We start from the raw sequence: 18,177 nt of genomic DNA, 5'->3' as shown, positions 1-18,177 counted from the left end.
CCCTTGAGCGTTTTAAAACTTCGAGATTCAGGCTACGAAACGTTCAAGTTCAGGTGTGAATGGGGCCTTAGGGGAGTCATACATGTAGTACTTTGCTCCATCTTGCTACATGCTGTGGAAGGCTTGCTACTCGGTTGGTCATCTGACCCTTTGCCCAAGACAAGCACCAGCAAAAGAAATGCAGAGGGGCGTGTCTGTCTCCTGTCTCTCTGCATGGCTTGGTTTGGGGTGGAGGAACTTGACTGGCCTGCACAGAGTCCTGACCTCAACCCATAGAACACCTTTGGGATGAATTAGAGTGGAGACTGCGATCCAGGCCTTCTCATTCAACATCAGTGCCTGACCTCACAAATGCGCTTCTGGAAGAATGGTCAAACCTTCCCATAGACACCCTCCTAAACCTTGTGGACGGCCTTCCCAGAAGAGTTGAAGCTGTTATAGGTGCAAAGGACTCTTAAGGCATCAGCATACCAAGACATTTTGGACAATTTCATGCTCCCAACTTTGTGGGAAGAGTTTGGGGATGGTCCCTTCATGTTCCAACATGACTGCGCACCAGTGCACAAAGCAAGGTCCATAAAGACATGGATGAGCGAGTTTGGGGTGGAGGAACTTGACTGGCCTGCACAGAGTCCTGACCTCAACCTGATAGAACACCTTTGGGATGAATTAGAGCGGAGACTGTGAGCCAGGCCTCCTCCCCCGACATCAGTGCCTGACCTGACAAATGTGCTTCTGGAAGAATGGTCAAACCTTCCCATAGACACCCTCCTAAACCTTGTGGACGGCCTTCCCAGAAGAGTTGAAGCTGTTATATCTGCAATGGGCGGGGCCAAAGTCATTAAAGTTCATGTGTGTGTGAAGGCAGGCATACTTTTGGAAATAGTGTGTGTGGTGTGTGTGTGTATGTGTACGTGTGTGTGTACATGTGTGTACACATTTACAAACACATACACACACCCATCCAGTATGTGGGTTTACTGGTCCTTTAAAAAAACTGCATTTTCAGCAATGGCCACATGGAGCAGTGTCGTATTATTTATAAACATTTCTGGTTCCCATCCCATTAACCCACAAGAGGCCGCAGCAAATGATATTGTATATTAATTGTGTTATTAGGATATTGTTTATAAGTTTAGATAGCATTCATAGGCCCTTTATATGCACTACTCAAAGCCACGCCAGGCTATTACAAACTGATTCAGTGCAATAACTCTGCTGTAAAATTCATAATTACAAAGCTGGGAAGGGAACAAGGGATGCGGGATTGTAAAGGCTCTTTATATGCTGGGTTTTGTCACCATTACAAATGCACAAAGCCGTGACATAAAATTTCCCCATCCCAGTCACTTCCTCTCGGTAAATTCTGTCTTCCTTCTGCACCTCATCAGGAATGGGACTGGCTTGTCAGAGGCAGACAGGCCGGACAATAAAGCAGATTATATTATATAAATTCTTCAGCGGCATATTTATGGGAATCCTTGGGGATGAGGCGCTATACATATTCATGATGTCCGCTATTAGGGGGCATAAATCCCCCCTCATTGTCTGCGCTTATAAATATTCATTCTGATGGAGGAGAGGGATTGGGGACCTGTCTCTCTTCCTGCCATATATACACACATGTCACTGGTAAAATTAGAGGCAGCGGAGGGTTTCCTTACGTTCTCCTGGTACGGTGAGAGCGATGACAGCTGGGATTCTGAGTGGTACGGTGATAAGCCTTTCCGTAAACTCCTCAAGTCGTTGTGGCTGGAATGCTAAAACAGAAAAGGAAAAGCGTGACAGCTTCTAGCAGACGAGGGGCAGACAGATAATTATACATTTATAGAGGGACTAGGACGCGGGACTGCAGCTTAAAGCTAAACTCTAGCCTTAACGTGCGAATATGAAAGTGGTTGTACCTGCCAAAGGATTTGTATTTCTGTCCATCCAGTGCTGAGATGTGCTCAGCTCTGCCACACACCCCAGGCCCTGTTTGGCAGGGCAGAAGAGCTTTTTTTTTTTCTCTGCTGAAGTTAAATAACAAAGGCCTTGGCTGTGACAGGACAGTGAAGGGGAAGCCATAGCAGTCTTATGAGCTCATCTCTCAGACATCTTGCTCTCTCCTCCTATCAGCAAGCTCCTTGGGAGCACATGAGCACTGCAGCTTCCTTTTGATTGGCTCCTTGTGTCGCTTCTCCTTTCCCAGTCTGAACTCTGCTAGGCTAAGGGACAGGTAAGAAGCATGCACTCTAGGTAAGGGGAAAGGTAATGAGCATGCACCCTAGGCTAAGGGCCAGGTGAGGAGCATGCACCCTAGGCTAAGGGCCGGGTGAGGAGCATGCACCCTAGGCTAAGGGCCGGGTGAGGAGCATGCACCCTAGGCTAAGGGCCGGGTGAGGAGCATGCACCCTAGGCTAAGGGCCGGGTGAGGAGCATGCACCCTAGGCTAAGGGCCGGGTGAGGAGCATGCACCCTAGGCTAAGGGCCGGGTGAGGAGCATGCACCCTAGGCTAAGGGCCGGGTGAGGAGCATGCACCCTAGGCTAAGGGCCGGGTACGGAGCATGCACCCTAGGCTAAGGGCCGGGTACGGAGCATGCACCCTAGGCTAAGGGCCGGGTACGGAGCATGCACCCTAGGCTAAGGGCCGGGTACGGAGCATGCACCCTAGGCTAAGGGCCGGGTACGGAGCATGCACCCTAGGCTAAGGGCCGGGTACGGAGCATGCACCCTAGGCTAAGGGCCGGGTACGGAGCATGCACCCTAGGCTAAGGGCCGGGTACGGAGCATGCACCCTAGGCTAAGGGCCGGGTACGGAGCATGCACCCTAGGCTAAGGGCCGGGTACGGAGCATGCACCCTAGGCTAAGGGCCGGGTACGGAGCATGCACCCTAGGCTAAGGGCCGGGTACGGAGCATGCACCCTAGGCTAAGGGCCGGGTACGGAGCATGCACCCTAGGCTAAGGGCCGGGTACGGAGCATGCACCCTAGGCTAAGGGCCGGGTACGGAGCATGCACCCTAGGCTAAGGGCCGGGTACGGAGCATGCACCCTAGGCTAAGGGCCGGGTACGGAGCATGCACCCTAGGCTAAGGGCCGGGTACGGAGCATGCACCCTAGGCTAAGGGCCGGGTACGGAGCATGCACCCTAGGCTAAGGGCCGGGTACGGAGCATGCACCCTAGGCTAAGGGCCGGGTACGGAGCATGCACCCTAGGCTAAGGGCCGGGTACGGAGCATGCACCCTAGGCTAAGGGCCGGGTACGGAGCATGCACCCTAGGCTAAGGGCCGGGTACGGAGCATGCACCCTAGGCTAAGGGCCGGGTACGGAGCATGCACCCTAGGCTAAGGGCCGGGTACGGAGCATGCACCCTAGGCTAAGGGCCGGGTACGGAGCATGCACCCTAGGCTAAGGGCCGGGTACGGAGCATGCACCCTAGGCTAAGGGACGGGTACGGAGCATGCACCCTAGGCTAAGGGACGGGTACGGAGCATGCACCCTAGGCTAAGGGACAGGTACGGAGCATGCACCCTAGGCTAGGAGTCAGGTAAGGAACGTTTGATTGGCTCCTTGTGCAGCTTCTCCTTTCCCAGTCTGAACTCTTGCTAGGCTAAGGGACAGGTAAGAAGCCTGCATCCTAGGCTAAGGGATAGGTACGGAGCCTGCATCCTAGGCTAAGGGATAGGTACGGAGCATGCACCCTAGGCTAAGGGACAGGTACGGAGCATGCACCCTAGGCTAAGGGACAGGTACGGAGCATGCACCCTAGGCTAAGGGACAGGTACGGAGCATTCACCCTAGGCTAAGGGACAGGTACGGAGCATGCACCCTAGGCTAAGGGACAGGTACGGAGCATGCACCCTAGGCTAAGGGACAGGTAAGAAGCCTGCACCCTAGGCTAAGGGACAGGTACGGAGCATGCATCCTAGGCTAAGGGACAGGTACGGAGCATGCATCCTAGGCTAAGGGACAGGTACGGAGCATGCACGTTTGGCTAAGGGACAGGTACGGAGCATGCATGTTTGGCTAAGGGACAGGTATGGAGCATGCATGTTTGGCTAAGGGACAGGTACGGAGCATGCATGTTTGGCTAAGGGACAGGTACGGAGCATGCATGTTTGGCTAAGGGACAGGTACGGAGCATGCACCCTAGGCTAAGGGACAAGTACGGAGCATGCACCCTAGGCTAAGGGACAAGTAAGAAGCATGCAACCTAGGCTAAGGGACAAGTAAGAAGCATGCAACCTAGGCTAGGAGTCAGGTAAGGAACATGCACCTTAGGCAAAGGTATAGGTAAGGAGCACGCACCCTAGGCTGCAGGACAGGCAAAGAGCATGCACCCTAGACAAAAATATGTACAGAGCATGCACCCTAGGATAAAGTTCAGGTAAGGAGCATGCAACCTAGGCTAAGGGTCAAGTAAGGAGCATGCAACCTAGGCTAAGGGTCAGGTAAGGAGCATGCAACCTAGGCTAAGGGTCAGGTAAGGAGCATGCAACCTAGGCGAAGGGTCAGGTAAGGAGCATGCAACCTAGGCGAAGGGTCAGGTAAGGAGCATGCAACCTAGGCTAAGGGTCAGGTAAGGAGCATGCAACCTAGGCTAAGGTCCAAATTAAAAGGTATGCGCTAATAACAAACTTATACAAAAGTGTATGTCATCATCCAAAAAACATTAGTGTTTTAAATAAATTATAGTGTCCAAACATAAATTAGTGTCCAAAAAAATATATCTTCAGTGACTTGAACCAATTGTGAGAAATCTACCACCAAAGGAGATTAAATGAACTCACCAGAGCTAATGGCTGGTCAGATTATAAACCAGCAACAACGCTTGTGCTCTGGGAGCAATGAACCCGATGTCCAAATAGATATGGTGATGTTTCAGATACTTCCAGATAATAATCACAGCCAAACAACTTTGCAGCCCAAGCTCTTATGATGAACTTCTCCACTCTTTCTCATACCTCCATGAGAGCATGCAGTACACTCAGGGACAAAAAAGAGAACATAATGGTGCAATACGTTTTTTTCATTTATCTCTTTAATAAAAAAGGTATAAGGAAACTCACAAACAAGGTGTCCCAACAGACACCAGCTGCAATCGCAAAAAAGGGTTGAGATACAGTTAACGCTCACCGCAGATCTCTCCCATACAGCACAGACCAGCAAGGCTCTCTAACGTCCACATCAAGTAGGCTACGCCCACATCAAGTAGGGCGTAGCCTACTTGATGTGGACGTTAGAGAGCCTTGCTGGTCTGTGCTGTATGGGAGAGATCTGCGGTGAGCGTTAACTGTATCTCAACCCTTTTTTGCGATTGCAGCTGGTGTCTGTTGGGACACCTTGTTTGTGAGTTTCCTTATACCTTTTTTATTAAAGAGATAAATGAAAAAAACGTATTGCACCATTATGTTCTCTTTTTTGTCCCTGAGTGTACTGCATGCTCTCATGGAGGTATGAGAAAGAGTGGAGAAGTTCATCATAAGAGCTTGGGCTGCAAAGTTGTTTGGCTGTGATTATTATTATCTGGAAGTATCTGAAACATCACCATATCTATTTGGACATCGGGTTCATTGCTCCCAGAGCACAAGTGCTGTTGCTGGTTTATAATCTGACCAGCCATTAGCTCTGGTGAGTTCATTTAATCTCCTTTGGTGGTGGATTTCTCACAATTGGTTCAAGTCACTGAAGATATATATTTTTTTTTGGACACTAATTTATGTTTGGACACTATAATTTATTTAAAACACTAATGTTTTTTGGATGATGACATACACTTTTGTATAAGTTGGTTATTAGCGCATACCTTTTAATTTGGATTATTGTTGCCAAAATTTATTTTGGGTGGGATATGCTGCTGACACATTGGTGTTTTTTGTAAGTGGCGCTTTTTTCTTTTTTAATTTGGTAACCTAGGCTAAGGGTCAGGTAAGGAGCATGCAACCTAGGCTAAGGGTCAAGTAAGGAGCATGCAACCTAGGCTAAGGGTCAGGTAAGGAGCATGCAACCTAGGCTAAGGGTCAGGTAAGGAGCATGCACCCTAGGCTAAGGGTCAGGTAAGGAGCATGCACCCTAGGCTAATGGTCAGTTAAGGAGAGTGCACCCTAGGCTAAGGGTCAGGAAAGGAGAGTGCACCCTAGGCTAAGGGTCAGGAAAGGAGAGTGCACCCTAGGCTAAGGGAAAAGTAAGGAGCATGCACTCTAAGTTGAAAGACAGGTAAGGAAGATGCAACCTAGGCTAAGGGATACATATGGAGCATGGACATGTAAAGGAATATCAGGAATGCATTCTTCATATATATTTAAAAGAAACATTACAGCCATTCTCCTGCTCCCCTCAGAACATGTCTTTGTGTTCTTTTTTTTGTGATACTTCACTGCATATACTATATAAAAATAATAATTTTAGGGTTGCAGCACTGAATCAACCAGTTATAGAGTGCAACATAATGGCAAAATTTTACAAAAAAAGGAAACTATTGTCCATATAATGAAAACAAACATTACAAAGTTCAGTTTACCATAAATATCAGTATTTTTATCTAAACATGCAAAGAGCAGACACTGGCCATATAGTGCACACCCTGAGAGCCATCCTTCTGTTCCTCTGCATGCAATTTTACTTAAAGGCCTCCCCCCAAGATGATCAAATATTGAAAACATCAGAGTAACCAGTTATGTGATGGCAATTAAAATGTTCCAAGATATAATTTATAGTTTTAATAAATACAGACCCCCCCAGTTTGCATGCTCTGGTGGAGAATCACTGTCCTTTAAAACACGGGCACTTGGAAGATTCACTTGCAGTGAGGAGATCCTCACTGAATGGTAAATTTACTGCTTTATAAATACACTCCTTTATGCAAGTAATTTGTACATATATATATATATATATATATATATATATATATATATACAGTCATGGCCGAAATTGTTGGCACCCTTGATATTTTTCCTGAAAATCAAGTATTTCACACAAAAAAGGTATTGCATTAACACATGTTTTGCTATACACATGTTTATTCCCTTTGTATGTATTGGAACAAATATAAAACAGAGGCAGAAAAGCAAATATGACATAATGTCACACAAAACCCCAAAAATGGGCTGGACAAAAGTATTGGCACCCTTAACTTAATATTTGGTTGCACACCCTTTGGAAAACATAACTGAAATCAGTCGCTTCCTATAACCATCAATAAGCTTCTGACACCTCTCACCCGGAATTTTGGACCACTCTTCCTTTGCAAACAGCTCCAGGTCTCTCTTATTGGAAGGACACCTTTTCCCAACAGCAATTTTAAGATCTCTCCACAGGTGTTCAATGGGATTTAGATCTGGGCTCATTGCTGGCCACTTCAGAACTCTCCAGCGCTTCTTTGCCATCCATTTCTGAGTGCTTTTTGACGTATGTTTGGGGTCATTGTCCTGCTGGAAGACCCAGGATCTTGGACGCAAACCCAGCTTTCTGACACTGGGCCCTACAGTGCGACCCAAAATCCTTTGGTAATCCTCAGATTTCATGATGCCTTGCACACAGTCAAGGCACCCAGTGCCAGAGGCAGCAAAACAACCCCAAAACATCATTGAACCTCCACCATATTTTACCGTAGGTACTGTGTTTTGTTCTTTGTAGGCCTCATTCCGTTTTCGGTAAACAGTAGAATGATGTGCTTTACCGAAAAGCTCTATCTTGGTCTCATCTGTCCACAAGACGTTTTCCCAGAAGGCTTTTGGCTTACTCAAGTACATTTTGGCAAACTGTAGTCTTGCTTTTTTATGTCTCTGTGTCAGCAGTGGGGTCCTCCTGGGTCTCCTGCCATAGCGTTTCATTTCATTTAAATGTCGACGGATAGTTTGCGCTGACACTGATGCTCCCTGAGCCTGCAGGACAGCTTGAATGTCTTTGGAACATGTTTGGGGCTGCTTATCCACCATCCGGACTATTCTGCGTTGCAATCTTTCATCAATTTTCCTCATCCGTCCACGACCAGGGAGATTAGCTACAGTGCCATGGGTTGCAAACTTCTTGATAATGTTGCGCACTGTGGACAAAGGCAAATCTAGTTCTCTGGAGATGGACTTGTAACCTTGAGATTGTTGATATTTTGCCACAATTTTGGTTCTCAGGTCCTCAGACAGTTCTCGTCTCCTCTTTCTGTTGTCCATGCTTAGTGTGGCACAGACAGACACACAATGCAAAGGTTAAGTGAACGTCTCTCCTTTTTATCTGCTTTCAGGTGTGATTTCTATATTGCCCACACCTGTTACTTGCCCCAGGTGAGTTTACAGGAGCATCACATGCTTGTAACATTCTTATTTATCCGCAGTTGTGAAAGGGTGCCAATACTTTTGTCCAGCCCATTTTTGGAGGTTTGTGTGACATTATGTCGAATTTGCTTTCTTTCCTCCCTTTTTTTGTTTTGTCCCAATACACACAAAGGGAATAAACATGTGTATAGCAAAACATGTGTTAATGCAATACGTTTCGTGAGAAATACATGATTTCCTGGAGAAATATCAAGGGTGCCAACAATTTCGGCCATGACTGTATATATATATATATTTATTATAAATCTGATTTCTGCACCATTAGATTATTATTATTATACAGGATTTATATAGCGCCAACAGTTTGCTCAGCGCTTTACAATATAAATTATAACAGTATATATCACAAAAGAGAGAATAGGGAGTGATTTGGCTATAACACCACCTTTTACTTGCTAGCATCTAAATCTAAAAGCACGAAGAGCAATAAGGAACGTAAAACCAATAAGATTCATTACTTCTTTTCAAAGAGAAGTGAAAGCAAAATTCTACATAAACATTTAAAAGTCAATCTTTAACCCAGGTATGTATCTCTCAAGTATTATTAACATAATATTTGTCCACAATGTGTTTATATTAACTTATTATAATCCTTGTACAGCAAGACTCAATCTTACACAGGGAACTTGCTAACATGAGAGCACAAGAAACTGTCCTTTATTGTCCAATCAGCAAGTGGGGGGAGGAGAGGTGACCAGGGAAGCTGAACTTCAACAGCCATTTTTTTCATCTGATACCTATCAGATGCACATTTATTGTTTTAAGGTATATAAAAAAAAAAAAAAAAAAAAAAGTCAAGCTAGTCATATACTGTTCAAATGTAAGCCAGTTCCAGGTTATCCAGGCAGAAATGTACATAGCAGTTGGCTCTTTTGACCCTCTTGGCTAGCATTCTTCAACTGAAAAATGAAAGGAACAATTGCTGTTATTTACGGATTTGCTCCTGGATGTCTGCCGAAATTCCAAAAGGATGCAATGGGTCACTCACTAACACCAACTGTCCAATATAAAGGTTTTTTAAAAAGTTATTGCATAAACACAAACGAAAAGAATAAGAGGTGGACACTCTTTGGTTCTGGCTTACATAGGGAGAGAAAAAACAAGAGTGATCAACCATATTCAGTATATCCCCATGGCAAGTCAGTCAACCCAGGGCATGTTCCACAATTGCCTGGTCCCTGTAGACATCTTCTGCCATCCCAATAATGATCATGGCACTCTAAGGCTACCTACAGTATTCCCAATAATGACGGTGTTACTCTAAGGCTACCAACAACCTTCCCAATAATGATCAGGTAATTATCAGGTCACTTTAGGGCTACCTACAGCCTTCCCAATTAAGTATGTGTTATTCTAGGGGCTACCCACAGCCTTCAAATAATGACTGTGCCACTCTAAGGCAGCCTTTCTTAACCTTAATAAAATGGAAGAACCCTTGAAATAACTTTCCAGGTTGCGGGAACCCCAGATATTAATACATCTACAGCTCACAAGACATTAGAGTGGTGGTCGGTAGGAAGAATGCTTCTTACAATTGTGGTCAGTGGGAATAATCTCTACCTTACAGATAGCTAAAAAGATCCTTGTAGTCAATGATTAGTCATCTGAGAGTCAGAAGTTGGTCCATGCCCAGAGAACCCCTAGCAACCTCCGGGGGGAACTCTTGGGTTCCACAGAACCCGGATTGAGAAAGACTGTTCTAAGGATACCCTACAGCCTTCCGAGCAATGATTCAGTCACTCTAAGGCTACCTACAGCCTTCCCAATAATTGATTGTATCACTCTTGAGGCTACCTACAGCCTTCCCAACAATAATTGGATCTAAAGCTATCTACAGCCTTCCCAACAATAATTGGATCTAAGGCTACCTACAGGCTTCCTAACAATAATTGGATCTAAAGCTACCTACAGCCTTCCCAACAATAATTGGATCTAAGGCTACCTACAGCCTTCCTAATATTTGACTATCATTCTTGAGGCTACCTACAGCCTTCCCAGCAATGATTCAGTCACTCTAAGGCTACCTACAGCCTTCCCAATAATTGATTGTATCACTCTTGAGGCTACCTACAGCCTTCCTAACAATAATTGGATCTAAAGCTACCTACAGCCTTCCCAACAATAATTGGATCTAAGGCTACCTATAGCCTTCCTAATATTTGACTATCATTCTTGAGGCTACCTACAGCCTTCCCAGCAATGATTGAGTCACTCTAAGGCTACCTACAGCCTTCCCAATAATTGATTGTATCACTCTTGAAGCCATCTACAGCCTTCCCAGCAATAATTGGATCACTCTAAAGCTACCTACAGCATTCCTAATATTTGACTGCATCACTCTTGAGACTACCTACAGCCTTCCCAGCAATGATTGGGTGACTGTTGAGGCTACCTACAGCCTTCTCAATAATGATCATGTCACTCTAAGGCTACCTGCGACCATCCTGATAATGACTGTCATTCACTGGCTACCTACAGCCTCAGAAATGCAATGAAAAATTAGCCCCAGCCTCAGAAATAAGCACATTTACAAGACTTAAAAGACCTTCTCAAACACCAGTGATACCTGCATTTCATCATGTCACCTCTGAAGGACTTTAAACCAGTTTACTAGTCAGGAACAGCCCTTGGTATGGGCAGAAGAGATGAGGCACAAGCTAATTACGACATTTGTCGCATCAGAAAGGATTATAAAGATCAGAGAATAGGGAGGATTGCCTAGAAGGTGATAAACTCCTGTGCGCTTTTGAAAATTGGTCCATGAACTGCCAAGCTGCACCTGTCCGAGGTCATAAGCCCCACCTAATCACTTAAGACTTGATGCCAAGTGAGTCTTCTGCAGTGAACTTCCAACCTTGCATAATCGTGTCACATGTCGCGTATTAAACTGGATCCTCTGTATGTCTAGAAAGAAATCAAAGACTGCGATACACAAATACAAAATAGGAAGTGGTGGAAATGTGTTTGCAGAAAGAACTATACGTGTCCATAGACACCAGACTGTCTGTCTTCAATTTTCCATACTGCATTAGAAAACTGGCAAATGGAAGCCAATTGGTTGCTACTGGCAGCAGAAATGCCTACCAAAACTATTTTTTAAAAATACAAATAGACCCAATCATATCTAATTATTCACCACTAACCTGCTTTTGTTGATATAGAATAAGAGAGAGGAAATATCATCCTGGGTTTTCAGATTTTAACGGAAGCTCTTTAGCTGTATCGTTAGTTCTTGGGGCCAAAACACTTTCAAACACTTAGGTCCTGGTCGACACCAGTGCAACTTGTGACAGCGCAGGACAAGTCACACCCTATGGTTGGCAAAAGAATCATTCAAATCAGCGTGAATCCAATTTTTAAAGTAGATCCTGCACTATTTTTTGTGATTTCAGGTGCGACTTGCATAGACATTGTGCATGAAGTCTTAAAGATGTCTTCCAAGTTACACTGACATGCGACTTCAAGTGAATCAGATCCAGTGTGAACCAGGGCTCAAAAATATGATGGGCCATGTGGCCAAGCCAAATCACAAGGCGTGTTGAGGGTTCACTTGCTGGGGAAAAAGTGGTGGGTCCTTAGCACTGAGGAAATTCCAACCAGATCAACCTGGATATTATATATGGCACGTCTCTCCAGCAGTCTACCTGAGAAAAGGGTGGGTGAGTATCAGGGGCGGACTGACCATTTGGAAACTCGGGCACTGCCTGAGGGCCCGGGGTCAGTAGGGGGCCCCGTGAGATGCCCCTGGTACCTTTTTTATAGGCTTTTTTGAGCCCCGTGAGTTGTCAGTCCGCCCCTGGTGAGTATATGCAGTAGGAAGTTGGGGGGATAATTGTACAGCTAAAGAGGACCTGTTGCTTTTCTCTTCAAGCATAAAGCACAGATTCTCCTTAAAGCTGAACTCCATCCAAACAGCGAAATACACATGAATACTGAAGCTTTTTACCTGCCAAATGATTTGTGTTCCTGCAGGTCTATTTTTTGAGATTTGATCTGTCTGGTAAAGCAGAAGACCTGATTTTGTTTTTGTTGTCGTTAACCAACACTTACAGGTCTTGTCCCTCCCCCAGCCAGTGAATGGACAGTCAAAAGGAAAAGCTCATCTATCTGTCAATCAGCTCTATACTTCACACAGCATGCAACTTATGTGCATTGCAGTACAACTGAACAATTGGTTTCTTCTGCTGCTTCTCCCACTCCCAGTCTGTTCTGCCCCACTTTAATGTCATTTATTGTGTTTTATTGAACTGTACAATGTTATTATTGTTCTGTAGTATGCCGACACCTAGTGGTGGCTTGGACCACTACAACTTAAATTGGAATCTCCCTCTGTTCTGCCCTCCTGTTTTGTGCTGGTTAGTTCAGTCCAAGCTAGACCCTCCCTGTATTTTCCATATTCCCTCAGTCAATGTAAGTTATTCGTAGAGACAGGACTTAAAGCGGTTCTAAAGGCTGAAAGTTTTTACCTTCATGCATAGAATGAAAAACCTTCAGCTCCTTCAGTGTACATCTATGATGTGCACGAGAGCAGCGGCTCTCTCTCCCAGCCCTCTCCCTCCTCATTGACTCAGACACAGCAACAAGAACCATTGGCTCCTTCTGCTGTCAATCACAGCCAGTGAGAAGTGAGTGGGGGGCGGGGCCAATTCATGCTCTGTGTGTCTATGGACACACAGAGCAGGACTCAGGAGGGAGCATGCATGATTGCCCCCATAGCAAGCAACTTGCTAAAGGGGAACTCCGCAGGGAAGAGGAGCCAGAAGGACCAACAGAGGACCCAAGAAGAGGAAGATCAGGGCTGCTCTGTGCAAAACCATCTCACAGAGCCGGTAAGTAAGACTTTTTTTTTTTAATTTTGCCTTAGGGTTATGGTTTAGTTTCACTTTAAGAAAATCATTGTCTTCCTCTGCTTCAAAAGACCAGAAAAACATCCTCTGCACTGCAATTATCTTAGGTAAAATTGCGTTGGATTCAACTTCTGTGTCTGATTGAAGAGTTAGACTGTCTGTAGATGGTGCCAAGTAAGAAGGTGACCATATTCTCTGGACAGACTGGGTCTAAGGAGGTATGTCAATGCATAAAGTGGCATTTGAAGCAGAACACAGTCTGAGCTCTGCTATACAAGTCTGGAAAAGGAAGATAAACGGTCAAACTGGGGTACGTAAACATTTCATGATGTAATCATGGATACAGGGCTGCTAATTTGCATCTATTATATCTTTTATATTCAGCTTTAAAGACACCAGATCAGCATGACAGCCGGGCAACTCGCATTTTCAGGACAGGTCAGCAAAGGCAGCCTCCATATTCTTTCAATACAGCTGTCCTTTATGTCCCTACCACAACAGTTTTTCTTTGGAAATGCTGTAACATTTAATGTGGGAATGTATGTACCATGAAGGTCAAAGAAAATAAAGCGAAAGGAATAACGGGTGGCATCAAATGGTTACGATCAACAGTATATCAACATCTTCTGTTTTTTAATAAAGCAAACATGCGGTGTTTAAGAATTGCCTGGCTTCCTTCAGATCTTAAGTGTGAATAAACAGACAGCTCAGGATGAGTCTTCAGAATAAGCGTGATGTATTTCCAGTTGGAAGAGATTGACCCAATAACTTGTCTGAAGCAGAAGTAATGCGCTGCTATGGAAATAGTGCTTTCTGCTTACTGCCAAACTTCACGTGCAATTAAATCACTCCTCTCTCTCCTTGCCAGATAAAGCGGAAGAGCCTTAAATCTCCTCGCCCTGCCCAGATAAGCAATGATGTGGAGGCAAAGACGCCTGGAAAAATCTTTAGAAACCTAAAAAAAAAGTCAATGGCACCCTGTGTGGTGGTTGTTAATTACCAACTAATATGTGATGCTGTGCTGTCATGATTAGATATTAAAGCAAGCTCAATGCAACACAAACTTTAATAAGTCAAACATCAATAAATTAAAACAACCAGTGAAAAAATGTTCTTCATTGTTCTTGCTATGAATTGATGACAGGCTGTGTCAGGAAGAGGCAAGGAAAGGATAGGAAAGAAAGAAGGAGAGAGGGAAGATAGGCTGAAAGGAAAAAGATGAGGCAGAGAGGGAAGAAAAGCATAAAGGCAGAAGAGGCAAGGAAGGAAGGGGGGGGGGGGGTGAGTGATGGAAGAAAGGAGGGAGGGAAGGAAGAGAAAGGAAGGAAAGAAGGAAGGGGAGGGTGATGGCAGGAAGGAAGAAGGGAAGAGTGAGGGGAAAAATGAAGAGGAGGGGAAAAATGAAGAGGAGAGCAAAGGAAAGGAAGCAGAAGAGAGTGCAGGGAAGAAAGGATGAAAAGGTGATGCAGGGAAGGAAGGAAAGAAAGAAATGCAAGAAGACAAGAGAGACAAAAAGAATAAGTGAGGCAGAAGGGAAGAAAGAGGGGAGGGAAGGCAGGGGGAGGAAGGAAAGGCGAGGCAGGTAAGAGAGGAAAGAAGGTGAGGCGAGGCAGGGAAATGTAGTAATAAAGGACAGGTGAGGCAAGAAGGAGAGGTGAGAGGGATGGAGAAAGGCAGGAAGAAGAGGTGAGACAGAAAAGGGAGGAAAAAAGAAAACAGAGGCAAGGCAGGAAAGAAGGATGGAAGGAGAAGCAAGGCAGGGAAGGAAGGAGAAGGGAGGTAGAGACCAATGAAGCAGAGGCAAAGCATGCAGGAAGGAGAAGGGAGGCAAGAAAGGAAAGAAAGAGAGGTGAGGCAAGGAAGGAAAGAAAGAGAGGTGAGGCAAGGAAGGAAAGAAAGAGAGGTGAGGCAAGGAAGGAAAGAAAGAGAGGTGAGGCAAGGAAGGAAAGAAAGAGAGGTGAGGCAAGGAAGGAAAGAAAGAGGGAGAGGCAAGGAAGGAAAGAATGAGGGAGAGGCAAGGAAGGAAAGAATGAGGGAGAGGCAAGGAATGAAAGAAGGAGGGAGAGGCAAGGCAGAGAAGGGAGAGAGGGGTGGAAGGAAGAAAGGGAGAGAGGGATGGAAGGAAGAAAGGGAGAGAGGGATGGAAGGAAGAAAGGGAGAGAGGGATGGAAGGAAGAAAGGGAGAGAGGGATGGAAGGAAGAAAGGGAGAGAGGGAAGAAAGGGAGAGAGGGAAGAAAGGGAGAGAGGGAAGAAAGGGAGAGAGGGAAGAAAGGGAGAGAGGGAAGAAAGGGAGAGAGGGATCGAAGGAAGAAAGGGAGAGAGGGAGGAAGGAGAGGAGAGGCAGGGAAGGAGAGGAGAGGCAGGGAAGGAGAGGCGAGGCAGGGAAGGAGAGGCGAGGCAGGGAAGGAGAGGCGAGGCAGGGAAGGAGAGGCGAGGCAGGGAAGGAGAGGCGAGGCAGGGAAGGAGAGGCGAGGCAGGGAAGGAGAGGCGAGGCAGGGAAGGAGAGGAGAGGCAGGGAAGGAGAGGAGAGGCAGGGAAGGAGAGGCGAGGCAGGGAAGGAGAGGCGAGGCAGGGAAGGAGAGGCGAGGCAGGGAAGGAGAGGCGAGGCAGGGAAGGAGAGGCGAGGCAGGGAAAGGAAGGAGAGGTGAGGCAGGGAAGAAAAGGACGGAGAGGCAAGGCAGCGAAGGGAGGGAGGAATGAGAGGTGAGGAAGGGAGGGAGGAATGAGAGGTGAGGAAGGGAGGGAGGAATGAGAGGTGAGGAAGGGAGGGAGGAATGAGAGGTGAGGAAGGGAAGGGCGGGAGGGATGAGGAGGGGAGGGAGGAATGAGGCAAGGAGGGAGAGAGGGAGGGAGGAATGAGGCAGGGAAGGAAGGAAGGAATGAGGCAGGGAAGGAAGGAAGGAATGAGGCAGTGAAGGAATGAGGCAGTGAAGGAAGGAGGCAGGGAAGGAAGGAGGCAGGGAAGGAAGGAGGCAGGGAAGGAAGGAGGCAGGGAAGGAAGGAGGCAGGGAAGGAAGGAGGCAGGGAAGGAAGGAGGCAGGGAAGGAAGGACGGACAAACAAGGCAAGGAAGGAATGAAGGAAGGAGAGATGAGGCAAGACAGAAAGGAGAGGTGAGGCAAGATAGAAAAGAAGAAGGGAGAGGCAAGGCAGGGAATGAAGGAGAGGCAAGGCAGGGAATGGAGGAGAGGCAAGGCAAGGAATGAAGGAGAGGCAAGGCAAGGAATGAAGGAGAGGCAAGGAATGAAGGAGAGGCAAGGAAGGAAAGGTATGAAGGAAGGAGAGGCGAGTCAGGGAAGGAGAGGCAAGGCAGGGAAGGAATGAAGGAAAGAGAGTCAAGGCAGGAAATTAATAAAATAAAGAGTGGCGAGGCAGGGAAATGATGAAGCAAGGAGAGGTGAGGCAAGATAGGAAGGAGAGGTGAGGCAGGAAAGAAAAGAAGAAAGAAGAGGTAAGGCAGGGGAGGAAGGAGAGACAAGGCATGAAAAGAATGAAGGAAAGAGGTGAGTCAGGAAATAAAGGAAGTAGTGACAAAGCAGGAATAGAGTGACAAAGCAAGGAAGGAGAAGCAGGAAAGGAAGGAGGAGAGGCAGGAAAGGAAGGAGGAGAGGCAGGAAAGGAAGGAGGAGAGGCAGGAAAGGCGGGATGAGGAAAGGTAGGAAAGAAGGTAAAAAAAAGTGGAGAAAGAGAGGTATGGTTAAAACAAGAGAGCAGAGGAAAAGAACAAAAAAAGTGAAGGAAAAGGAGGCAAGAAGGATACAATGAAGACCAAAAACAAAAGGAGAGAAAAACTGGGAGAGAGACTGGGAAAGAGGAATAGAAAATCATAGATTTTATATGTCTAAATCCAGAAATAATTCAACACATGAAGTCCTTCAGGGCTTGGACTACACTACAATTACATTGTGAGTTTGGTCGCAGTTGTTCTGCAGTACAGATAAGAAATACTGCTATTATCCTCCTCTCATTATTGACTGTTGAAAGCCATAAGCTACTACTCTGTGTTTTCAAAACTGCTCAGATGGGCTCATAGTAAATGAGAATGTAAAATAATAACCTGCCATACAGCAGCTGCTATTTTATCTATAACACAGGTTCATCCCATTACGAGCTTGGAATCAATGAAAGATTTTACAGGAACAGGTCTGCGTCGGGTGAATTCCTCAGGGAGACTCGGAGTGAGCCGAGGACAAGAACATTAGGAATTGACAGAAGTAGGAGCAAATGAACATTTCTTTTTATGGATGCCTTCAACAATAGTGTATCTACAGCCAAGCAACATCTATCTCTACCTTAACAGATACAGGTTTCTATGAAAGCAGCGGATGTTTTTTTCACAATTAGAGGGAATAAAATACATCTTTATTACTGCCTATCCATTTTCCTTTCTATCTTTATCAAATAAGGCCAACTGTGATATTTATCATTCTTCAATAGGAACTAGTGCTGAGACATTTCACTAAATTAAAGCAGGACTAAACGCTAAATTTTTTTTAATGCAAGTAGGTAGGTTTACAGGTGTATCATGTAATAGTATTTTATGTTTTTTTTTTTTTGCATAATTGCGCCATTTTCAATTGGTAATAGGCCTAATTCACATGGGTGCTCACACCCATAGTGACTGGACCATGTCTTTAAGCAGCTGAACCACCAGTTGCTGCATAAAGGCAGCCCATTCATGTCAACTCAGGGGCTGCATGAACACAGATTGTGCATTCAGGGTTGCTCATCTGCACCCATGTGGCTGTCACTGTCTACATTCGGGGCTGCTCACCCGCACCCATATGGCTGTCAAATTTGGAAGTGTTGCTCAGTCCATGCAGCCCCTGCCTTCCCACAAATATGAATCTACTGTCTGTATGTCCTTAAAGCCATGGCCCATTTATGAAATACAAGAGTAAGTGGCTGTGCGAATGAGATCTAACAAGGATTGTGATTAAACCCCCCCAAAAAATGTAGTATATTGTAGCTTACGAGTTGCTAGATGTGTTGGCTGCACTAGTTTTCTTTTTCAGGC

The 18,177-nt window shown here is 45.8% G+C and overlaps 1 protein-coding gene across 1 annotated transcript in view; it reads right to left on the bottom strand.

Moving 5' to 3' along the window:
• CCDC85C (coiled-coil domain containing 85C) overlaps positions 1-18,177 on the bottom strand; it is a 180,948-nt gene that overhangs the window by 11,000 nt on the left and 151,771 nt on the right. The window contains exon 3 of the mRNA XM_089656367.1: positions 1,665-1,760. Within this exon, the coding sequence (XP_089512493.1) occupies positions 1,665-1,760 (96 nt within the window). The remainder of the gene's footprint in view (positions 1-1,664; positions 1,761-18,177) is intronic.

This window comes from Staurois parvus, unplaced genomic scaffold (assembly GCF_062004578.1).
Source record: "Staurois parvus isolate SC_StPar_1 unplaced genomic scaffold, SC_StPar_1.0 ptg000026l, whole genome shotgun sequence".
Classification (NCBI taxonomy): Eukaryota; Metazoa; Chordata; class Amphibia; order Anura; family Ranidae; genus Staurois; species Staurois parvus.
This window is presented reverse-complemented; position numbering and strand designations above follow the sequence as displayed.